Here is a 26,045-nt window from a genome sequence, read left to right on the forward strand (position 1 = left end):
TTTGTGAAACTGATATGTTTTTTGCTGCCTTGGACACCTCATCATATTTTAAATATCATATTTTAAATATTGTCAGTTGAATGGATTGAGTATTTTAGTTTAAAAGCATACAAAACTTGCTGACTATACAGAACTTACAAAATAGCAAGATACTGATTTATATGTTGTAGTGGGTTTACGTGGCAAGGTTTTGGTAGCAGGGGGCCATAGGGGTGGTTTCTGTGAGAAGGATCTAGAAGCTGCCCCATGTTTGGGAAGGGCCCCATTGTTTTCCAGAGCTGAGCCAATAAGCATTCCAATTATATGATTTTTTTGCTATTATAGGCAGTAAAGTGAAGGCTTGTGCAGTGAAGTGAAGGGTATCATAGAAAGAGGGTAAAGGCAAAGTGAGAGTAAAGCCTCCCATATGTTATGGCCTTCAGAGAACTGAGATAAAGAGGAAGAAAGGGAGATACACAGGTAGAAGATAGCAGCCTTGCTGTAGACAAACTGTACTTTGAGGATCCTGAGAAAGCTCAGGGAAGATCTTACTGCTGTTTACAACTTCCTAATGGGAGGATATACTGGAAAGCACAGCCAAGCTCATCTCAGAGCTGCACAGTGGAAGGACAAGATGAAATGGACACAGGCTGAGGAACGGGAGATTTTAACTCTGTAAAATAAAAAAAAAAAAACAATACAATTAAAATATTGAGCCAAAGAGACTGGAATCTCTATCCTTGGAGATGCTCAAAATTTGACTGCACAAGATCCCCAAGCACCTTGTTCTTGCTAGCTAGACTAGTTCTTGTGCTTGCTCGTTAGACTAGCTTGGAACCAGAGGCTTGACTACCTGACCTCTCTCTGAAGGTCTCTCCAAAACCTAAGGGACTCCGATTTAATATTAGCTTTACATATTTTAAATATAACATAAAAATAAGCTATGAGGTCATATAATACCTATTTAACTAGTTAGTGTATTTTTTCTCCCCCGCTCTATTAAAATACTATTTCCTGTTTATTTGATTCAGTCAATTAGAAAATGTGGGACAATCTTAATTATAGCGACTGGTTCTGCCATCCTTAGTTTTGCTCTTTTCATCCTGAAAATGAACTTCATCCATGTCTTCTGTATTCCATTAACCATTTCATTGTCTTTTTTATATTGATTTTGTTGGGTTTTGCACTCAGAATTTGTATTACTGTGTCGTACTATTGAATTGTCACAACTTTGAGGAATGTGGAAGTCAATAGTTTCAGCATATTAGCCTCAAGAAGAGAAGCTGGCCTCTGAAGATGTTTTTGCTGCATGCTGGCTAGCCTGAATCATATGAAAGCTGTAGACTTAAAAGTATTTTTCCTGGAGAGCATGGATGGATTGTGAACCAAGAGAAGATCACTCTAATAATATTGAATTATCTCATGGGAGCCCCAGCCATGGATCAGTGCATTATTACTCTGAGTGGTCTACAAGTACATAACAAATAGGTTGTCTCTGCCCCCCAAATGTTTACAGACTAAATAGTAAATGTGGCAACAGGTGAAGTCAGGTCAGTAAGGGAGGTATAAATAGGAAAGACAGCAATGCTCAGAGTAGCAAACAGTGGTCTGAGACTTCAGAGATGGGAACAACCTGTCATTGGTGTGTGGGCTAGTAACATGGAAGGCGTTCATTCAGTTGATTCTCAAATTAGGATATTCCTTTTATTGCACTGAAACAACAGAAAACTGCATTTCAAGAACATGAATGTTTGCTTGATTCATGATCCTATACCTTGAACGATGGCCAAATGCTCATTAGCTTTAACAAGAGATGTTTTTTTCTTTCCCAGTGTTGGAAAATGCTGACTGTAGTTACCTGCCCTCTAGACAAGGGAAATCAGTTTGAATTAAAAAAAGAGAAAAGTATTAATTTTGAATAGAAAATGCAATTACTGTGAATGATTGAGGTTTGGGTGGCACAAACTCTCCCAATTAGTAATAGGTAAACAAGATTTTTTTTTCAGTGCACGTTGTTGTCAGGGAGAAACAAAACATTAATCTGCTGCTGAAGGTACTGAGGGAGGAGTAAAAAATAAGGAAGAGAAAATCTTTCTCATTGTCTTTTGCTGTAAAAAAATAAAAAATAAAAAATTAAGTTGGACATATTCCTCAAGGGTTCTTATATACATTGACATAGATTGACTGAGCTGATTTTTAAAGTTTCAGAATTGTATTTTCTAAAGTCTTAGTTGATATTAAAGGATTCCCAAATATAAGTAAGTTTGTCCGATGCAATTTGATCAGTTTTTCTGATGTGGTTTATGTGGGCATCCATGGATCCTATTCTGTGCCTGATGGACTGGAAGCTGAACTCGCTTGTAACGGGAGCAGCTGTGAGGTGAAGTTTCCTGTTGTTTTTAGGGTAAATAATCCATCTACATGATTGCATTGTTTGTGAAGTGAGTGTAATAGAATGGGTTTTACTTCCAGATAAAAAAGAGATGCCAGATTGGAAAAAGGGGTCTGCTGAGTAAATACCTTCTTTTCCCTACTTTTTCCAGTGTATTTGTTTTGGAGTTTATCAAACTGAAAGTAGGATTTATTTTGGGTAGATGATGGGCTTTGTTGTGCCAATAGTTTCCTTTTATATAAAGTCCTGCAGTGTGATTTATCGAGTATTTTATTATGTGAACAAAACTCGATACGAGATTTCATACAGATAATGTTTTATTTTTGCTCTGTGAGTGAGTTTCTGCAGTCAGGTGTAACTCCTAGCATTGTGCCTTGGAATTGGTGCTCGTCTTCATTTCTCACGTATCATGGACGTGTGAAACCATTGCTCCTTTTCCTTGACTCACTTGAATTCAATATGCAATCTTGTCAATAAAAGTAAATGGATAAAATGATGTCTGGGTCTGTTCCAGTGACTTGTGATTTCCCATTCTTCAAATAAGCATAGAGGAGGAGAAGGAAAGCGGAATTTATTTGAATGTTTAAACTGTAAGCTGTTTTAGATCTTTGTTAAATTGATTGCTTGGTGGGTAGGAAGGGAGTTTTGTGAGGGGTGATTTGATAGTAATACTGGCATAGTTTACTACAGAGCCATATTGTAAGCCAGCATCAGTCATCCCCTCTTTGAATCAGGAGCCTGCTGTGTTAAAAAAAAAAATAAAATAAAAATGAAAACCATTAAAGGAAGAGCTTTGTTTTAAGCAAATTTATTGCAGTAGCAGTGGATTCATTGATCATTAGATATTGCCAGTAGATGTAGATATCTCCTTGTTTTAATTTTTTTTTCTTTTACCTTTACTGCTCCTTAAAAGAAAAAAGACAAAGATATGTGTTATACTACTAGAGTGTTGCCCTTGGCAGGGTTTTTCATCTTGAAATGGCATATAAATGAATAAATGCTTCAGTTGTTTTTGCAGTTTTAAATCTTTTGCCATAACTAGAAGTGATATTTTGCTCAAGAATGTCATGTAATTGCAAACTTAAACTGTCATCATTAAACATTATTTTGTTAAGATAGTGTGATGTATATTTTGGGTTATTATGCTTTCCAAATGGCTTTTAAACAGCCATGTTTATATATTTTCTTGTTTTATGTAGCATGTGTTCGTACATATCAAGAGAGGATCGTGCCTTTGAGATTTAATGTGTAATTTTACGAGCTGGGACCACATCACTCTTTTGACAGATAAAGTAGATCTGAAAAATAATTATGGTCTCACTCTAGTTTAAACAAAAATGGTGATTTTATTCTACACCTGTTACTGTTACCCTGAAGTCATCTTGAGCTTGAAGTATTCCTGGAAGCTTTCTGCTCGCAAACTTGCAGGATAGAGCAGGATTACGCTGATCCCTGTGCTCTCAGGCAGGCACGAGATTAAAAGCAGAGGAGAGCCTGGCAGATCCTTGAGGTGCGGCAGGTGTGCGTGCTTTTCTGGGGCACTGCTCTTCCTGGTTAAGTGTGCATGAAGAGGCTGTGTGGATGTATTTTTAAACCATTCCTTTGTGGTTACCATGACTTTTTTATTAAAAAAAAAAAAAAAAAAAGCCTTAAAGAAACAGGTCATTCAGGCTCAGTCTTTAGTCTGGTTTTCTTTAAAAGGATAAGATGTTTCATAAACAAGCACACAGACAAGGTGCCCTCACTATCGGGTTTTATTAAAATGATTTAAAAGCTGGCCAAAGCCCTGGGGCTGGGTAATGGTGTTGGGGAGCACCATCTTCCGCAGCTGTGGTCACTCGGTGCCCGCCGAGCAGGGTCTGGGGAATGCATCGTGTGCTGCACATGGGAGGTGCTGCCGTGGCTCTCCAGAAGAAAGCTCAGGCTGGTGGGGTCAGCAGGCATTTCCAGAGTCCTGTGGGCCATCAGCAGCACAAGACAACAGGACAGGGACTGCCTTCTGTTGAGGTCTGCAGGGCACCAAGTCCTTGTGCCCCAGCAACTTGGGGAGGATCGGCAATGGGGTGCTGCCCTCAAGGTTGTAGCAGGAAAGAGGGTCCATGCATTGCTCAGGTCTCCCAGTATTTTTCACAAGGTGTTTGTTTCGCAGCAATAACTGGAAGGAATTGATTTGGTTCTGTGCAGGGGGTCACAGAAAGCCAGAAATCTCAGGTTTGTTTCTGAAGTGGCGGCGACGGATTGAGCCAGTCTCAGTCGGCAGCCTGAGTGTTGTGGGCATGTTCCCATGTGGACATCTGTTTCTAGCGCTGAGTCAGTGCAAGGTAGGACAGATACAACATTACCCCACTTGAAACAGTCTTTGAAAATGTGAACAAAATGTGAAACTAATTAATTGCTTTTCATGTCCAAGCTGTATGACTGTCATGAAAACAGAACAAACTGTATTGTGGCAAAATGCATCAAATTGCTGAAGTGATTTTGGTACCAGGAGGATGAAGTTTTGTTTTGTGATTTCATGTGAGCTGCTAAAGTTCCTTTAACAGTGTAATAAGCAGCATGTTAATTAACATTGTCAAGCTGTTTTGGGGTGTAACACAGCATAAAAATGCTGTTGTTTTAAGTTAGGAATAGTTGTGTTGCATGCAAATATCAAATTCATTAGTAAGTAACAGATAATCCTCAGTGAGTCCAAATTAAAGCTTTATACCTCAACTCAATTATTCTTTTTAATAAAATCCCCACTCTCTTATTAGAAACTGGCACAGAATTAGCCGTCAACAGTACTGTAGTTCAGTCTTAACTCCTGCAGAATTCAATTCAAACTTCTTTCAGAATATATGGGGCCTTGCAAGTAACATGTAGCTGCCCAAGGCTTAAAGTTACAATAAGGATTGTTTGTCCTTCTCTCCTTTTAACTCTTGTGTTTGCAGTCATCCACCACTGACAAGTGGTTGCACTTAATATTTGTTGTGTTATGAACCACAGGAAATCTGGGAAGGAACACGCCTGCATGTTAATCTGACATTTGCTGCCAGCCATATAGGAAAGCATTCTTTGTGAAAGTTGGCTATTACAGTTATATGAGAGCTCATAAGCAAGTTTAATGTTCAGAAGAGATTGGTGCTTGTCTCCATCAACAGTGACTGACACCACTGCGTGTGCACCGTAAATCCTTCATGGCTTCCATTGTCTCCACAGCAGAGATGGTTTTTTTTTGGTTTGTGTGTTGTTTTTTTTTTTTTATATATATATATATTTTTTTGAAATGCTGGGCTTATTTTCATTTCAGAGGTAATTATTTTATTTCCAATGTAAAGAGGAATAAGGAAGAAGTGATTCCTTTCAGCCATTCAATCCCAAATCCATAGCATTAAGAACTCGTGCTTCTGATGTGTACCTGTTGGTTGGCTTTTACAAAGCAGAGCTGCCTCTATGTAGTGAGCAGGGAAATCTATGATAAGAAAGTAGCCAGGTGAAAATTCTCACACACAGCTGTGTTCTTCTGCCGGCTTTTTCAGCCTCCTTTCTGTGGGACCTGAGTTGAGAGTCAAGGAAGAACAACAATATAACCTCTCTTTATAAAGGCGTCCGTTTTGGTACATTGAGCACTTTGTTGTCAGCCTACTTCAGAGATATCAGATATCAAAAGCCAGGGTGCAATCTTGACTTTTTGCATCTGTAATAAAGCTTGGAGAGGTTTGTGGGGATGAAGGAGCAGGACAGCAGGCTTTCAGCAATTGGTTCCCAAACTCACACACCATGACTTAAATCTTGGCTTCTAGACATGCCACCAGTGGCCAGCACCCCTGAAAGAAAGTTGTCACCGTACCATGGTAAACACGGCAGTGATTTAAAAACAAAACAAAAACACAAAACAACTGGGGAAATATTTAGGAACCATACTTGTGAATAAAATTAACTTATAGGGGTTTTTTAACCTTTAAGTGTGTAACATTTTCAGGAGGGGCAAATGAGGTTTGAACCTCTGTAGGTTCAATGAATGCTTAACTGATTGGACTCTTTGCCAGTTAGTCAGGTTTCTGCTTTTAGGAAGTCTGATTTCATAAGCATGATGCTGCCATAATCCTGAAAAAGTGCTAAGCATGTGAGTGTTTATCTCTGTGGCTGAGGTTTCTTGATCAGCTCAGGAGTTCAGTGAAGCCACAACTCCTGTTGTGCTGCATCTTCTCCCAGTAATGGGAATAGCTGCTTATGGTCCATTTGGGGAATGCTCTGTTTGTTCAGCGTTGTTTGTATCATTCCAGGAAATGTCAAGCTCTTCTCTTTTATCCTCAGAGGTTTATGTCTATTTATAATAGATGCTAGCTCACCAGACTTGGCGAGCCATCTTCCAAAGCCAAGGGGCTGGGAGGATTAGGTGCAGGCAGAAGAAGCAAGGGCCATTTCCCATGAACTCACACCCGAGCACAAACACAAAATGGGGGCACACCATGAAGCAGCACTAGCACTGGTGTGGGCTTACTTTTACTGAAGGCATATTGACCAAACCCAAAAACATGCATTCAGATTTTGGGAAGATTTTCTTGGCCCTGTTGGTTTAAAGTGATTGTTTGCAGACATGGTGATTAGGTAAAGCAAGATAAAAAATTAACTCTGGTCTATTGGGTTTGAAACCCTGAATGTGAGAGTGTGTAACAGCCCTTTGTATGCTTCTGCCTCTGTAGTAAACCTGGATTTGTTCTCATTCCTGGGAAATGAGAAGTATTTTGTCTTGTCGAGTGGTGCTACTGCTTGTGTATAAAGTGTACCGAAGTTGTTTATACCTCTGATAATCTTCTAAAAGCCAGTGAATCACATGTGATGAAAGTATGTGTTTGTTCACTTCTACGCTGTCTAACAATTCTGTCACTGCAGTTTAAAGTTCCCCAGTTGGAGTTTGGAGACATTTTTCCATTCACTTAATTCTTTTACCGTGTTCACCTAGTGGTTTTCTGCTGAAAGTGTGCTTTTCCACCTGCAGTTTGAGGGAGGGATGTAAATGTCTGCTTTCTTCTCCCACCAAAGCAGTTAGTCCACCTCTCTAAGCATCTGCTGCCAGTGGGGCTTGGTGAGGGCGAGCAGGCTGCTTGGAGGAGCTCGGCCAGAGCACACTGCACACCTGCTTGGCAGTGTTCATGGCAGCCTGGACCCTGCCGGCTTTTAATTCTAATTCCCTATTTTTGTATTGTTCTGAACCTGGTAAGCATGTATCGCAGCTCTTGGGCTTGTAAAATGAGCAAGGAAGAAAGGCCCTAGTCCTGGTGAGCTTTTTTTCTTTTTCTTCCATGTACCAAAATGAAGTTAGCCCTCAGTGTTACAAAGAAACACTCTTCTTTGCTAAACTGGAAGAGAGAAAATCTAGTCTGGGGGAAAAGGGGAAGTCTGAACTCCTGTTTGCTCCTTTTTGGTAAGCAGCCAGTTGTTTACACGCATCCAGTTTGCAGGCTTAGCAGACAGTAGGAAAAATCTCTGCTAATCATTGAGGTGCAAAAGATGGGGATGCTGTACTTAAATATTTTTTTTTATAAACTAAAAAACTTGGTGTTTATAAGTAAATAATCCTGAAAGGAAACATTTTTGACCTTAACTATAATAACCATGAGAATCTATCATGGATGTAGAGTGTTATGTCTAAAGAGAAGTCTTTTTCAAGGTTACAAATACAGCAAAATGCACATGTTTCAATGTGTTTTTCAGAGTTCTCAAATCAGCGGTTTGGCTTTGATCCACAGAATAGTAGTATTGTTGTTACAGTGGCATTATTATTTAAAGTTTCTAAATTCTGATTTCTTTCAGTATTTAAATCACAGAAGGTTAATTAAAGCAGTTCTTTATTCTGCAACTGCTTGGGAATATTAACCTCACAAAGCCTGCATTAAATCACTGAAGTGATAGAATTGCATTTGCTTTATAAAATAACCCTACAAGAGCAAAGACAAAGCCATTTATAGTTCAGTGCCATTAATTGCTTGGCATTTAGATATTAGTGTAGGAGTCTATTAATTAACTTGATAGTAAAACTCTTGGAATGCAGGCTGATAAAAACTATTTTGTTTTAGGAGATTAGTAATCATAACTAGTGTTGTTTCTCTTACCACTCTCCTTATTACCCAATGATGATTTTATTTTACTATTATGGAGACCAAAATTAATATCCCAGAAATAATTTTATCTATACCTTTTGAAATGTAGCGGTAAGTTAAACAGAATAGTAAGTTTTTTCAAAAGATACCTGATCACATAATAATAGTCATTTACTTTATGATCCATTAATCTGGTGGCTGTTTTTAGACAAATGTGTCCATACAAATGTTCTAGAAATAAATACACAAATCCCGGTCTAAAAAAAAATTTCAAGTGTGAATGGGACAGTACAGTGAATTAAGTGATAACATTGTAAAGTCTAAAAAATATTAATAGATCTGGATGTGTTTTTTCTATGTGAGCAGTATATATCCCAAATTTTAGTGGTCTTGTAAATTACACCTTATGGCCAGTTGCGCTGCAGCAATATTCTCTTATGGCCTTTAAATTAACACATGTTATTTTCCTCAGAGGTGGGGAAAATAAGTTTGTTAATGTTTCCTGGCATAAAATTTACCACTTTTTTTTTGCTGCTCATATTTTCTTTAGTAATCAAAGATGTTTGCTGTACGTATATTTAGTTTTATTTTCTGCATCCAGAACTGGGATTTTGTTGTGAAGACAATGTATTATCTGAATGTAGGTCAGCATATATTTTATATATATTCATTATCCTGTGTGCTTCCCTTTTACTGCATTTCTGTCCTACCGTAGCGGGATTTGGAATGTGCAGCTGAAACCTTAGAGGGTTTGTTAGTTGTTGCAATCAGGTGTGACCACCAAAGAATAAAACAGCAAATCAAGGTGAATAAGATAGTGTTTCAAAACCAAGTTACCTACACGTGTTGACAAAACTGCTTGGTGGGGAGAGAAGAAAAACCGCTGGTCTTTGTGAGCTGTCCCTCAGTAAATCAAGCTATGGGAGGATACAGCCTCTCTCTCCACCTCTTCATATGACTTCTTCCCAATTGCCAAGTTCCCATCTACAACCCCTGTTCCACATGCATGTTTTTAGGTAAAAAATGAAACACAGGTATAAGGATTTATGGTTTTGGGTGTCTGCCTACAGAATTCACAAAGGTCTTGCTTTTTGACCCTCAGAAGAAAAAAAGAAAAAAAAAGGTTTCCTCCTCCTTTGTTACCTAGCAGTCCTTTACCAACTTTTAGTGAATATCACTAATTTGTTTGTTAGCTTGTTTTCAGGGACGTGTTAGAGAATAGTCAGTGGTCTGGCCACAGATGAGGTTTAAATTTTCATCACTTGTTCTCCACACCCCCACCCCCTGCCACTCCCAACACCAGCCCAGTTGGGAATACTTTCTCTTGAAAAAATTGTGGTTGTGGCGATGGTGGTGAAGACTTTTCTACCTCAGAGATGAAAGCAATAGTTCGCCTCTGTTGGTTTAAACTTTTATGTATTGTGCAGCCTGTTGGATTGCTCCTGCAGCTAGGTGCTTACGTCTGTAAATTATTGTCCTCTGTAAATTACTGTTCTCTTTCCACTCCTTGGACTAAGACACTTTTCCACGTGGTGGCTGGGTTTAAAAGTTGTTTTGCAGGCACTCTCTTCAAGGACTGTGGAGGAAGAGAGGAGAGGAATGCAGCTAATGCTCTACCTCCAGTAGCCCCACAAGTACCACGCTGCCCCTCTCCCGTTCCAAAAATTTAAGTTAACCCAGATGGCAGAGTCCAGCTGAAAAAACCCTCTTCACCAATGTTCATGCAGGCTTTTGTGCGTCTGAATTTCGCTTGTGATTGTCCCATAGATGAGTAGTGGGTAAGCCTCATGTCGGTCATTTCTTTTACGAGACTCTGTGGCGGAGTATTAGGGAATGACATAACAGATGTCACATAGGTGTTGTGTATCACATAATGAGCTTTACATTTAGGGGAAAAAAAGTGAAATAAAAGCAAGAAAATAAACAAAAGCAAACAAAGCCCTCTCACCACTCAGTTTTTACATGACCGCAGCGATGTTTCATGTTGCTTGCAGCCCTTCCTTACAGAGTCACAGGTTTTCCCGAGCCTTCGGGTGAAGTCCTGGCCCGCGCTGCCGTGCCCCAAAGAAAACACTGCAAAAATATTTCCCAGCCTCAAGTGCGGAAGCCGCCTCCTTGGGTACCTCGCTGGATTGGCCCGGAGGTAGCAGCTGCTCTGGGCGCAGCTTTTCTCTTTATTCCCTAAGCTGGCGGCAGGGCCCCAGCCCCGCTGTAAGCTGCGGGCAGTCCCTGACCTCCTTTCTGCCAGCCAGCCGTATGCTCCCAGAGCCGCCTCCGCCGCGGCGGGCGTCCGGGGCCGAATCCTGCCCTCTGGGGCACGCAGCCCCCTGGCTCTGAGGAAAGGGCAGGCTGCAAATCCTGCCCCTCTCCGGCCTCCTGCGGCTTCCAGCTCCCTCCGGGGGTCTCGGCCCCGCTTGGCGTCTCGGGCCTGCCGAAGAGCGCGTCCCTCCCCGGGCCCTAGCAAGGAGTTATAGGCAGGACACCGGATGGCATGAAATCTGTAAGTCATCGCCTTCGTGGGGTAGCTTGTCCCAAGTGAATAGAAAGAATAGGATGGTTAAAAAAAAAAAAACAACAAAAAAACAACCAACTGCCAACGCTCTTTTTCTTTGTTTGTTTTTCTTTTAAATATAGCTCTGTCAGTTAAAGGATGGGCAGGGAAAGGAAATACTGGGTGTAGAAAATGAAAGCGTGGTTGGGCTGCCCAGCCTCGTAGGGTTTTTTAGGAAAAGTCCAAAAAGCTCTCTAAACATGGGGAAATTCATGGAAATAAAAGGCTTGCTTTACCTCTTACTTCCAAGTTATATTTATAGTACTCAGATTGCATCTTCAGGTTTTCTCTCATCTCCTCATTCATACTTGAACATTATGTCTGCAGAACAAAGAAGCTGTACCTTTTTTTTTTGCCTGTAAATTAAGAATTGACAGCCATTTATCAGGCTGTGAAATGTTAAACAGTCACATTTTAATACAAACACCAAACTTGCATTTTTTTTTTCCATGTGGAATGTTACGAGAGAATAAAACTAGAAGAAATGCCTTGTCTCTGATTAAATCCACTACTGATATGCTCTGTGATCCGTGGAACGCAATAGTGGGGGAAGGAGAATAGCAAGATAAGGGCTTCAGAGAAGGATTTCATCTTTGAGCTCTTCCTGCATCATTAGCTTAACGTGGCTCCTGGAGGCCATACAGGCAAGACATATGTAAAAATGGACTAGAGTGTTTAGGAAGAGGGACCCATCTTTCTTGTTAGCTGTTTCAGATTACCTGATACGTGACTGGAAGCTACCCTGTCCAAACAAATAATGTTCTTCCTCAGATGTGGGAGTCGTTTTTTTTGACCCTATCTGCATTTAATGTGCTTTCAGTGTATTCTGCTGGGGAAAACTTTCCATAGTTAGGTAGTCTGAGTTTCTAATAACTTCCTGAGTGCTTAGATGGCTTATGGACGTGTGTAAGTAAATACGTGATCGAGGCTGAGATAATTATAATTTGCACCAACTACTGGCTGCTACAAGTACATTTTTTTTCTCCCTCCTGTGTCTTGAGACTTAACTCACTTATCAATTTGTGATAAGGGGGGATCATGAAGGCACAAAATGGTGTTCCCATTGTTGTAGACGTAAGTGAATTAGCTTAAAAAAAAAAAAGAAGAAATCTAGTAAACACAAGTGTTGACTGAAACTGCAGATATCTTGGAAGGGGCAGCATTAATTACATTGAAGATCAGATGTCCTACTGATGGTGACTGCTCTACGCCCGAGACATCGAAACTGCATCTCTTCCAAATTTCTCCAGGCGCCTGCTGTACCTCAGGACAGCTGCTGTCTTTGTCTCCGTTCAGGTGGTGGTAGCGGGCTGGCTTGAAGAGATCTACATATTCTGATTATGAGAAGGGTTTATTTACTTCATCACCTAAACATAGGCTATCATGCTGACGGGGATTACTGGACTGCACTGGTAATCAACCTAAAGTGGTTTTGTTGGCATGGGACCTACCAAATCCTTTTTTCCTGCCATCACCTGTTCTGTCTCTGCTCTTAAGAGACTTGCTCGCTGGCTTGTGCACAGTGCTTGTGCAGTATCTTGCACAGCTGCAAGATACAAGTTTCCTTTTCTTTAAAGCTTTATTTGTTTTTTGTTCTTTTTTTCCCCTCTTTCTGATTCATAAAGGTCAAAGTTCAAGCCATATATATGCATTTCTTCCTGACCCAGCATCAACACCCCATGGGACCTCTGCAGGCCATCTGCCTGAGATTCAGGCAGACCCCTCTGCTCTTTTGTCCTTAGTGGACCATTCCCCACAGGTTTGCATTCTGTTGCCAGCTTGTGTGAGCCTCGGTGTTGCTTGTGCCCTTGGGGATAACACCTTTTTCTGAGTACAGCCTTACCTGCAATATAGCTCTGGCAGGTTGGCTGTGCTTTGTTGCTTTGTGCTGTCAGAGTGTATGACTTAGGAGGTAATGTTTCAGGGATCACAGCTGGGCTAGAAGTTGACTGTGTGGGGACATGCCACCATTTAGGTAAGGAATATTTTTTTTACTGTAGCTTTTTGCATCAGAAGGTATAAAGGAGGAGAAATGTTTTGGTGGGTATTTACCTACACAGCACAAACAGTTACTTTGGTAAGTGATAAGAAGGAATGTATTTCTATAGCCAGTGAGATAGGACTTGCCTCTTTCCTCTTCCGTAGTATCTCTTCAGAGATGAGTAAAATAATTTTGTATAGCAGGGCTGTATGCTTCTTTTGGCTTTTATACTGGGTCCTGACCTCCATTCTCAAGTGATGTGGGGGAAAAAATTAACATTTGCTTTCAATTTTGCTGTTGTCACATTGCTGTAGAATTCAGTGCTCTCACACTTGAAGTCTTCTGTGGATCAACCAAATGAATCAAGGACACAAGCTAAAATAGTTTTTAATGAGTTCTTCAAATTGAAAAGTAGTATATTATTTTCCATAAATTATTTTGCTTCTACTTAACCATCGTGGTACTTATCTTCCTGGGTGGTCGTGTTATCCCTCTGAAATTTACTGCAGTGGAAGTGGATGAAGCCTGAATGATATTTCTCACCCAGCCGTTCTTTAAATGTGGTTTCCCCAAAACATTAATGATTTCCCTATGCTTTCATTTTCCATTAAGAATAATTTAAACCGCTCCATAATTAGATCCTAATTTCTTTAGCAGAACTTAAAACAAGCGTGCGTTCCGTCTACATGGTTTTGAGCATCATCAGCACTATATTCATCCAGTTTTGCAGAGAAAACAAAAATGTGAACAGAATTGCTTGTTTTAAACTAGGTCCAGGTAGGGAATGAAAGCATTACACTAATTATATTATTAGCATTGCATGTTACAAAGGAGAAGGTTGCCTATCTGTGGCCTGCTCCAGAAGGGTTGCCATGCTGTTGACCTGGGCTACAATTTGATGGTTGGTGGAGCCAGGCTCATGTCTGTTTCCTTCATCTCTTCTCTCCCCCAACCCTTCCAGGGGCCATTCCTGCTCAGAAAGCAAAGCTGGGAGGCAGGGGGTTAGTCTTCTTGCAAGCTTTAAGCTGCATCGTTTCACAAAGTGGTCCTGTAAGAGCCCAACACAAGAAGGTGATGGTGGTGGTGGTGGTGCCCAATGCCAGGAATGGGAGAGGCAGGAGCAAGGAGCTTTTGACTTCTCTGCAGGCCAATACATTGACCCATTTTTTTCCTCAAAACCTTTTAGTGACACCTCACATCAGAATTAGAGACTCAAAAAAGTAGTAAAATGAATACAGTGTTAGAGAACAACAGCTAAGAAAACACCCTTCCATTTTCTTCAATACTCCTAAGACTACCCAAATCACAAGCTCTGTGTACCCCAGTTTGCCACCCAAGGTAAACATGCACATAAGCAGGAGGTGAATAACTGGCTCTATGGACGATGAGCAATTGATTATTATTGTCCATATTTGTCATTTGTAATTGTACCTGGACTGATTTCTGAACAGCTTACCCACTTTGTAGGTTTTAGGCATCATGCACATAGGCACGTTCATGTTTTTCTTTTCTGGTGTACCTGTTTCAGAGTAGAAATATTTTTCGAAAACAGGCTTCAGCTATTTTGGAGTACATGTTTATGACTTGCTGATTATTTCTCCCAGTGTCTTTTCTAAAATCTGATGGGGGAAACCCTGCTTTTAGTTATTTTACAACTTTGTTGACAGTTTGTGCTGTAACAGCTATGATATGATTGGATTTGTGCCAAGTTGGGAAGTTCTGAGTGGAAACTTGTAGCCTTCTGTTTATGAAAGTCTGGATTTCTCTGTCACATGCACACTCGTCTTCTATGGGAGGAAGGTTTTTCTGTGATTCATTAGAAAAAATCAGAAGCTTTGCCTTGAAATCTGCTATCATTGACGGATAAAATATTAGGAGTCAAAGGAAAAGAAAAACAAAACCCCAGGGATCCTGGGGGAAGATTGAGCCTCAGTACCAGTGAGGGACTTCTCAGCCATGGCTGCAGCACATGTGGGAACATGCTTCCCTTCCCCTTATGTTTCCTCTTCAAATCCTTTCCTAGATGCTAGAAAGAAAAATGACCTTTCAGAACTGAAAGCGAGTATTGCCAATTCCGTGCATTTCTTCGGTGACGGACAATTTACCCTAATACCTCTGTCCTTATATCTTATTTATCTCTCAAAATCTTTTTATCTAGTCTGTAATATGCTGAATGTTAACAAAATTTTCAAACATTGAAAAAATGAAGAAAGATGGTAGGGATTTTCTCTCTCCTCTTTTTCAGGGAGAATGATATTAAGCACTGTTTTGGTTTTGAAGCCAACCTCTTAGTGTAACATGCTATTATTTAATCGTCATTATGTTTATTATACAAATGAAATGTTTTTATTGGACAGTGCATATGTATAAACACACAAAATTATTCACATAGCCCCTTGCACATTTCTTCTGGGAGATTCCCGTGTCTGAAACGTAGGGAGCAGAGCGATTTCTCACTTTTCAAGAGCTACTTTCCAAGTTTCCAGTCATCAAAGTATCCAGTGGCATTACAGTGAATATAGGGAAATAGGATGTGATTTCAGTCCTACTTGGAATGCATGGGTGTCCCCATCATAACAAACACGGATGTCTGCAGTATTTGTTTCCAAACCTAATAGAGAATTGAGCAAATAGATTTGATTTTTCAATAGTTGTAAAGGGAGGCACTGTGAGCCTTACACATTTAAAAAGACAAAGGCTGCCATGTCCAGCTTCTTTTATGTGCACTCAGCATGTGGAAAGGTGCTCCACACATAGTCTTCAAATACCCAGGTAAAAGTAAATTCCGTTCACCATGCAGTATTTCTTGTGAAAAAACAGGCTCTCTCTGCTCTCCCCCTGCTCTCCCCTGGAAGCTTCAGTAGGAAGCGAGGTTTCAAGTAAAATACTGGAAATGTGGGAAAACCCATGCTTGGTACTTAGTGAGGAATAATAGCTCTTGACTTCTCAAAGTACAAAACATGTTTTGCTTCCCAGAAAAAAAAAAAAAAAGTCCTAAGCCTTGGAATAATTGTATTTCTAGAATGTCTCCTAAGTGTAATATTCCCTTTATCCTTTTTTCACCACTCCTGGTATTTCTTTTTTTTTTTTTTTTTTTCCTCTTTTGTTTCTGTTGGTGATTTAACAAGTGGTTCTTTTTTTGTACTTTGTTTGCAAAGATCTGGGGGAGCGAGCAGGAGGGTGAGCTGGAAGCGCGGACCTCAGGTGGCAGCAGGGTTTGTTACAGATGTCTGTGCAGGGACAACCGGCGTGTGCGTGTGCGCGAGTGCGCGTGTGTTGTGAAATAAAGGAGAAAGCAGAGGTTTGCTCATTTGTTTGCCCATTGTGAAGCTGTCCTGCACCTTTCTCCTCCTTTGTGGCAGGGTGAAGGCTGCTGAATGGCGGCCTTGTGCCGTTTGTTGGTTTTAAACCTCGCTGCTAATCCACAGGAACCTGCTGGTGCGCGCAGCAGGAGCGCTGTGTGACAAGTGGAGATCTGGGCGGGGGGCGCGCGGGGGGTCACCGGGGATAATCATCATTCAGCCAGCAGCCTTTGTCACCCCTAAGCCTAATTGTTACCCTCTGCTGGTAACCACATTGAAGTGCTGGCCTTTTAAGTGCTGCTTGATTTTGCTTGGCACAGGCTCGCGGACCAGATCGTTCCTCCTTGGGTTTACATCCTCTCAGCTCCGCTGCGTTTTGTTCTGAGCCTTGCTGAGTTTTCGGCACCCCCTGAAGTAACTCAGGAGAGTCCAAAGCAATGGAAGGAGCTGGATGGAAACAGTTAACAAGTTTCTCCCTGTCAGGAGCAGGGCTTAAAATGAGGCAGAAAGCTTTCCGGCTCTGCAGGCCGGCTGGCCTGTGCAGCCTGTGTAGGAGCAGTAACTTGCACTGATAGGGATACTGGACTGTAGAGCAGCCCTCTGCCAGCAGCAGCAGCAATGTAGCCTTCAGGGTATGGATGGGGGTGGCAGGGACACTTCCATGTCCCTCCCCGTGCCCCCTGCCTGGCCGCTTGCAGGCGCTGACTGAAGCTGAGGCCGTGAGAGGAAGGCCTGAGCAAACTACACTTCCCGTGTACAGGGAGGGGGAGAGGAGGATCGAATGATTTAAAAACAATAAAGAAAAAAACTGTAAGGAGTGATATCTTTTTCTAACAATTGGGAACTGGTTCTTCAACTTCCCATGCCAGTTACCCGTGCTGAAGTAGGCTTTGCACTCTGTTTTCCTTGAAAAAGTGTAGTGAGCAGCTAAGTGCAGGAGCAGCTAATGTGAAGCACAGCAGCTACAGCAGAGTCTGAACCTAAGGCTTTGCAATGGGCAAGTACCTTGCACATCAAGTAAGTTTGTGGGGTGGGAGAGGGTTGTTTGTTGGCCCCCTCAGCCCCTTGGCGGTGGGTTGTGTGCCAGCCATTACCTAACACTGCTTGGGCTTGCACCGGGAGGAAAATCCCCAAGTTGGTGGTGCGAGCTGTGGAGCTGCTTTTGATCAAATACACTTGCCTCTGAAGCACTCGGATGTAATGTGACTGTCGTCTCTGCCGCCCTCTGACAGGCAGCTTCTGAAAGTCAGTAGTAGTGATGGTAAATCCAGGGTTGCTACAGGCATCTGGTTACACAGCATGGTTACAGTCTTATTTTCAAGTCCAGTCCTTCCACCTGGCTTAGTATTTCATCAGGAGGCTCGATAATACATCGAAGAGTAGGATGAACATTTTGACCATGTAGTGCTTGCTGCTCTTTTAGGATAGAAGCGGGCCATTAATTTGGCAGGCTTGTCTGTGTGTGTTGCTCCATGTTGCACTGGTCTGATTCCCTACCACCCCTTGGCACATCTGCCTGCTGTAGAGATTTCTTCGCGAACCGTGCCAGCCCTAGTGGTACCTGTGTGGGCTTGGCACTTTGTCAAAAAGATGTAACCAGTAAAAAATAAAAATTCAGCACTCAGCTGTTGTATTTTCACCCTTCTGTGATGTGCATTTAATTGTAATTACTGAATCAGGTTAATAACTCTGCAACTCTTTTTTTCAGGACATGTCTCAGGAAGGCTATGGAACCAGATCTCAACCTCCTATGGCCCCAGGAAAGCCTAACCATGAAGACTTGAATCTAATCCAGCAAGAAAGACCATCGAGCTTACCAGTAAGAAACTAATGTTTCTGTTACCATACAATATTTTAAAATGAAAGCACTTTATGTAGGACCTCATTGTACCTAGAATAAGCGGATGAGAAATACTGAAAAGAGCAAGTTGATCTGAATGATTATTTTAATTAAAAAAAAAAAAAAAAGGTGGGGCAGAGAATAAATAGCCTGTGTATGAGTGGACTTAGCTTAGGGTTTTATTGGTCCAAAATATCCCCGTGCATCCACATTTTATGTTTGTGCACATGTATTTGCATAGAGGAAATGGACTGATATTTCTTTTTGTCTTTAAGAATTCTGTACTTGCACAAAACAATCTGGTGAGAAAGAGGCTTTTTTCTGTGCCCTTTTCTAAGGATTTCAGTGTATTTTGATTTAGAACACTGCCACCATGAGATGTTTGTTCCAAACCCTGAGCATAAATAACGAGTTTGACATGTTAATTCTGCTACGGTCTATTACTACAGTCAGAAGTGCAGAAGAGGGAATGGTAATGATACTTTGGCTAGGTTGATTGTTTGGCTAGAAGATTATTTTGGACTAGCCTTTCTTAGTTTTCTGAGCTCTGTGCATTCTGCTGTGGGGGAAACAGCACACGTTAATACCATTTGCAAAGACACTGCAGCTACTTGCATTGTTAAAGGTCTAATTTCACTGTAATGGACAAAGTACTCTTTGGACTTGTCTCTGTATGCTACTGTTGTTTTAGGGATTTCCTTGTTTTTTGGTAGCAAAACAGCATGAATTTTAACCAGCCAGAATACGGTCAGCTTGAAAGATGAAAACTGTTCATAAATTACATGACCCCTGGCTTATAGGTATGGCAAACCTATAGGATGCTTCCCCCGGTTCACTGAGTGTGTATTCATTTCCAGTTAGCACTGGGATTCCTCTGAAGAGTTCACCTTACTGAGACACTGAATGTATGTGTGAAATCTGGTAGACTGTTGTAATTTTTACCTCTGACACATGGCACTATTGTCAACCCTTAAAAATAGGGTAATAACTTTAAAATGCCATGAAGATGTTTATCTCTTTGGCACCTAGGAGAGTACATATGCCACAAATTCTGTCTTTACATGATGTTAAAACATGTATGCTTCAGGAGAAGCTATGAAAACTGGTGTGAGAAGAGCTATCCATTTGCTTTGAACTAGTATTAATTTTGACGGTTTTGCAGGGAAGCCTTTTCTAAGTAGACTAATTTCTCTGAACAGGTCTCAAAAGTGAACAGTAGCAATTACTTTTAAAATAGTAGCTATTGGACATGGAACTGTTCTGGCAACAACTAACTACTTCAAAAAGCAGAAATATTTAAAAGGACTTTTTACCTCAGCTTTTCATAAACAGTGTTTATAAGGATGGATAGAAATAGTTATTTATCAGCTAATGTTCTAATTTGCCTGTGTTTTTTCTTAAACAATTGTCCTACTTTTAATCCATACTCTGTTCTACCTCCATCATCATGATATCTAAGCAGACTGTTGGGTATTATCTGTGTCCCTAAGTGTTTGGTATATTTAGTAGCTCATTATTATTCTAGGTATGAGTAAGCTGGCGTGGTATTAACAGTGAATATTAACCATTTGGGCCATGTAGCTTACACTGTAGGTTTGTCCTAAATGCTGTTATTCACACACTTCACTACTGAAAAGCTTTAATCCATAGATCACTTACATACTGAAAAACCTTGCTGTTTGGACAGGGATGAGAGGTATTACCATTTTGTGTTTTGTTTTTGTTCCATATCTTAATACAGCTGTAACCCTTCACATACGGTGACATTGTTTTTTCGTAATGTTAGCAAGCTTCCTCTTACTTCCAAGGAAAAATGCCTTAGAAATTAGGAATAGTCCATACGTTCATAGTATGGTGAGCATGATGAAGACTTTAATACATGAATAGCTCTGTTGGGGGGTGAGGATAGCTTGACCATATAAATAGTTTTTTCTCCCCTTGAGCAAGAGTTCTGTGTTCAGTTTTCAGCTGCTTATGAAAACCTCTGATCGCTATTCCTCACTTAGCATTCCTAGCTCTAGTGTCAGTTTGGGATGCTAAATGTGGCTTCTTAAACTTGTTTTCGAGATAATGCTGTTCTTGAGGGTAGTCAGTAAGCCGTCTTTGTATATTGAAGCTTCAAGTAATAGTGGTGTTAAGCTTTTAATAAAATTTGGTTATGTTTTGTTTCACGGTATTCTGATATTTATACAATTTGCCCGTTATCTTTTTATTTCTTAAGGGCATTGTGTAAAGTCACAGCAGCTACATAGTGAGCTTATGCGAATGTCTAAAAACAACAAAAGAGATGTAACACTAAATGCTGAATGGTGTTCTCTGATGTGGCTTTGAAAAAAGAGTTTCCCTTTGATGAATTTGAAGAGGAGCTGGCCACTTTCTGCAGCACTGAATGCTGACTTGTGTCATCCTTTTGGAGAGTTTTTTTTTTTTTTTCAGCAGGTTTGTGTCACAGTAAGCACAGCTAAACAGCTCAATAGTTGTTCCGTTTCCTTCACACGTTGTATATAAAAGTCCTGGCATGAATGTTCCCATAAAGTTCAAAGCAGACAAATTTGTAATGTGGGTTGGTAGCAAATGGCTACAAACAAAATATGGCTTTATTAGCTACTTCTAATGGCCTGTCAGATTCTATACAATGCTTGCTTTCCTTCTCCTAAATGCTCTGATATCTGAAAGGTTTGACCTGGAGGTCTTTAACCATGTGGAGTCACTGAGAGCCCAAATGAAAAGTTGCACAGAATAGTGCTCCAAGCACTTTTGTTGGGGTCACAATTAGAAGGAAATCTCAGGCTTTTGAGAAAACATGGGAGTTAGGTACTCTGTGAAGGAAAGGAAGTAATAAACAGAAACTGTTCCCTCTTAGAGTGGAGGAATAAAGGGGGAGAAGCCTGAATGCAATTGTCTGGAGAACAGCTACTACCGAATATATTTGCTGAGATTTAAGGGATAATAGCCAAATACACATTTCTGCTATTGTGACAAAGATAGAACAGACTTACAGGAAAAACCTTCCAAATGATATATCTGCAAATTTGTTGTTGCAGTAAAGGAGCTTATGTCAGTATAGGCTGTGTGTGTCTGTGAAGACTAATACTTTGTTTTGCCTTTAATGAGTAATTTTGTAAATGTTCTTATTGGATTGTATTGATAGAATGAAGGGCGGAAAACATGGGTGAATTTAATTTTTTATTGGCATCAGTATGAAAGCAGTTTCAGATAGACATTGTTTGTTTTTTTTTTTTTGCCATTACTTTGCTTTATTAAGGTCCTTTTTTGCTCAGCACCAAGCGTGGTTGTTGGAGGCGTGAGGTCAGACGGCCTACCCAAGGTTGCCAGACTTTTGAAACGAGGGTTTCTGCCGATTTCTTCTTGTTGCAACCTGTGGGTGAGGTTCTTGAGCTGTGGTAAGTCCGGGCGGTTGCAGCCCTGCCGTGTGCCCTACCACCTCCTCCACCCTCACTGCCTAGCTCAGAAATAATCACCCTTCTTATTTCTGGGTTAGTTTTTGACTGAATCACTGTAATTGTGTGAGCATCCGTGGTATCACGGTGGGGGAGATGGGAATGTATAGGTACAGAGGGAAAGGGGAGAGTGGGACTGCCACAGCTTTGGTTTTAGCCACGTCCTAGAGGACTGCATGGTCTTCCTGGAGGGGTTTGAGATGCTGTCATCCCATCAGCTGAGACGTGGTGGCAAAACAATGCTCTTAGTCCTGCCCCACAGCAGTCACCGGGCTCTGAACAGGCAGAGGACGGCTCGATCAGAGTAAGCTGTAGTGAAATCACAGCCTCGGCCTTGTAAGCTAGCTTGGGTGTTGTATCGTCCCTACTGGAGGTCATGCCGTGTTGGAGGTGGAAGGCTGGATCTGGAGTGGGGGGAACTGCTGCTTTGACAGGTCACTTGGACGTCAGTGCTCACACATTAATTCTGATATCACATTTTCACTGGGTCTTTTCATGGAGGTGGAGCAACCTGTATGTGACACAAAGCAACAGCGAGCATGCTGTTCATATACGTGGAAATGCACGGAAAGGTTTGGGAATCCACACTCCCTGTCTGATGTCCAGAATATGGAGTAGATTGGAAAATTGTCTCCATCAAGAAGAGTTGAAAACAGTTTCCAGTATAGTTTGAGTAACTGTAGTTAAGAGTTAGTAGGAGATGCCTCTTCTTTTCTCAGAGGTTAAACTGCTGGGATGAAGGACTCTGGTGACATTTATACAGGGCTTAGTTCAGTAAGCCCTGATCATGGCTGAGGGCGTGGGCACTACCATGATGTAAACATTAATTACCACTGTAGCCCCTCTGGTAAGGAAAAATGATCATAAAGAGAGAGATGGTACAGCAGCAGTCTTACTTTGCAGACCATGTCAAGGTAAGCAGAAGTAGAAAACTGGATTAAAATAAAAGTGATATTTTAAAATCCAGGATGTTGTTTCTGGTTTAAGAAAAAAAGAGGGGGAAAATCTGTAAATGGATCCCTGGTAACTCACGGGAGGTAAAAGCAGTGTGCAGTTGATAGAGCTGTGGTAGCAGTTGTGTCCTGTAGCTCTGTGCTATTTGTGTCTCCATCTGAAAATAACTGGGAGTATGTTAAACCATGAACAAGAAGGAAACACATGTAATACTTGTGAATTAAATTCTCCATTGTTTTTGCACCAAGTAGGATAAGACTGGTGTGCCTCTTTCCCGCTTTCCTTTCTTTTTCTGCAGTGTTGTAAAATAACTGAATGATCTTGTTTTCCTTTGTTTGGGTCAAGAAATTTTAGCTGAAAATTGTTACTCTGTGAAAGAAGATTATTGACTCAACAAGCCTTCAATTTTCAGTGAATAACACTCCCACCCTCTAGCTTCAGGAACATGTGGTGCATGCATTCTATTTTAAAGTACAGACTGTAATTTAAAACTGAGGCAGTTTGATGCCCCACTGAACTTTGTTTAAGCCTGGAATAAAAGGAAAAAAGCCTCAAGTTGCAAAGAAGTGACTAAGCTTTCTCAAATGCTTTTCTTAGCTGTTATGCGTGGAATTGGAAAAAGTTGCTATTTTCTCCAAGTCATTTTAATTCCAGATCAAGCGCGCTTGATCTAGCTTGTTTCTCTTTTCTTGCCGTTCCATGTAACAAACCTGTTGCTAGAATAAGCCTCATGCAATCCGTATGTATAGAAATACAAAGTGTATGCATTTGAGTGTTTCTGAGGTGCAAAACATTGGTGCTGGCGTTCATACAGGTTCTGGACATGACCTCCTGTGTATGCCCTGGAGTAGGTGTGAACAGTGGGCCGAACTCAGGGCAGCTTCACTGAAATAATATCCCCCATGATATTATAGGAGGGATGAACTTAGCTTTGTGTATTTGTGACATTGAAAATCTTGGCCCACACAATGCTCGTGCGTTTTTACATTTGACTTTGTGGGGGCCAGCATTTATATAGGTGATCAAACTGATTCCGTCATAGAGTCAGCCTATATATTCATTTTTAAGTCCTATTTTGGGGCAAAAGTACTATCAAGGTAGTGCAGAGCAGTCCTGAGCTTGTTCTCTGTGTGTAGTGGTAAAGTGGAACACTGAAACTAAAATAGTTGATTATTGAATTTAGTAGTCTTGCTATAAAAATTAAGCTTTTTAATGTGAAGAGACAGTCCTGTTGTTAATCATTTGTGTTTTGTGCTTTACGGGATTGCTTGGTTTTGCTTGATAGGATGATCAGATTTATATTAAAAACAGTGCTATGGCTGCTATTGAAGTATGAAAACTAATTTCATTAAGTACTGTAAAAAAAAAAAAAAAAAGCTTGGTTATTCCATCAAGTTTTCAGTTCTCAAAACATTCTGCATTTATAATGGTTACATTATCCCTGTAACAACAAGATCACTCATTTAGGATCTAAGAAAATTTAGAAATGCAAAAAGAAATGCTTAGTCTGACCTCTACGTGAAACTTACTTGGGAAACCTGATAAGGGATTATAGATCCCAGTAGTGGATAATGTTGCAAAAACTTGTATTTAAATAGGCCAATATTGTCCTAGGTAGAATATTAAAGTATTAGTAGCTTTTTCCTGCAGTGTTTTTTTGAAGCCATTAGGAATTGCCTCGATGTGCTTTTTGCCTCCGAATACCAAGGCAGTATTGATTTTGACTCAAGAATTAAAGAAACCAGATCGAGTCTGGGTGGTTGAAGCCCAGAGGCTGCCACCCACAGAGCAGGGCAACTGGCACAACATGGGGGTGAGCTGCAGCCCCCCGCCTTACTGACACGTGCAGGGCCCGGAGCTGCTGCAGCACAGGCGGCTCTGCATGCACGGCCCAGAGGTACCCGCCTGCTGCACCAGCTGTCCTTTTGGCCTGCCTCAGTTTCCAAGTCGATCCCTTCAGGTTGTGGATTTGGGAATCTCATTGGAAAATGGCCGGGGCTTTGGATTTCCTGGGGTGTGATTGGTTGATATTTGGATTTGGTTTTGTTTTTTTGAAATATTTTACACACTGTGTGTACACACAATCGTATAAAGGCGTGCGTGCCTCATCTGTTCGGCTATTTGTAAATTTTGAGTTGATAGCATGCTATAAATTCCAAAGCTTAATATATTCACTGGCCCATATTTTTTGTTTATGCCTGTGTGAACTTTGGGATTGCCAAACAGAAAGTAAGACAAAAGAGTATTACTGGAATACCATTTCAGGAAGTACCTGAGACACCGTAATTGCGCCTTTTTTTCCCTTTATTTTTACCACAAGTACTCCTGTAAGATAGGATATTTTCTTCCTTCTAGAATGACTCCTTTACTTGAGCTCACCAGCTGTCCGGAGAGGTGACCTCAGCTTCATAACCTTGACTAAACACAGTGCCTCATTCCGGCCAGCAACATCTGAAGCCTAACAGTAGATGCCTTTTCTTTTTCTTCTGCCATCCGTCCCTGCTTACTTGGAATGAGCTGGCTTCTGGTGCTATTGTTGCAACTCTCCTTTTAAAAACAAAACCAAAAAAAAAAACATGACTAGGCTTTGATCTGAGGCTCGCTTCTGTGCAAGCAGGTGTTGGTGCATTCACGCTCATAGTGTTACGGTTTCACAGTGCTTTTCTACTGTTGATGGTGTATCCACAATTGCTAGGGATTTGGGTACAGCCACAGTGCAAATGCTAGGTGTTTGTCATGTGCTACTTGTTTTGTAGTACTATGCTGCAATCCCAGTGAAGTCGGCCCTGTAATGTGAGACCGTTCACATGTTTTGCTTTATTTTTCTGAAGTTTGAAAGTGTTTTTAAAATTTTTCTCAAATGTGCTTTCTGGAAATCTAACGTCTTCTGTAACGCTTAATTCTCTTCAATTTTCCTTCCTTTGCTGGAGCTGCGTTAGATTCACTATGAAGTCATCCCGTAAAGAAGACTATTCACGATGGCTTTTGTAGTCTATGCTGTGTGCACTGTGATGCTCTGCAACTTACTGCATCAATTTTCGTTAATGCCATACAGATTAGTAGGTGCCATTTCCCCGTAATTCCAAACACAGCTCCAGTCCCACAGGACTGAGGGTCCCCTTTGAATTGGCAATGTCATTTCAGGGGGTGAAACATCGTAACGTGTTGAAATCAAGATGGAGAAGCTGGTAACATCAGGAGAAAGGTACTTTCAGCTCGCAGTGTTTAGGCTTTTGATCTCTTTCCTTCCATGCAAACAATTGCAGATGACCCTTTTAATCATCTCAACCTATGAAATGAGACTTATTGTGCTAAATTAGAATGAGGACCTGAATTTTGATGCACATTTGAATAATTGCATTAGTATAGAAAAATATGTCATTCTGGATCATTTATTTCACATCTTAGTTAAGTGGCATGAATTTATAACGGAACATGTTTTTTTTCACTTCTCAAAAGGAAAATTCTCTTAACAGTGTGTCTTCCACTATATTATTGAAGC

The 26,045-nt window shown here is 40.9% G+C and overlaps 1 protein-coding gene across 5 annotated transcripts in view; it reads left to right on the top strand.

Moving 5' to 3' along the window:
* The window catches only part of ARID1B (AT-rich interaction domain 1B), a 321,991-nt gene that overhangs the window by 82,444 nt on the left and 213,502 nt on the right, over positions 1-26,045 (top strand). For all 5 annotated transcript variants that reach the window (XM_082757126.1, XM_082757129.1, XM_082757128.1 and 2 more), the window contains exon 4: positions 17,997-18,107. In XM_082757126.1, the coding sequence (XP_082613252.1) occupies positions 17,997-18,107 (111 nt within the window). The remainder of the gene's footprint in view (positions 1-17,996; positions 18,108-26,045) is intronic.

The sequence above is a fragment of the Aythya marila genome (genome assembly GCF_965140915.1).
Source record: "Aythya marila genome assembly, chromosome: 3".
NCBI lineage: Eukaryota > Metazoa > Chordata > Aves > Anseriformes > Anatidae > Aythya > Aythya marila.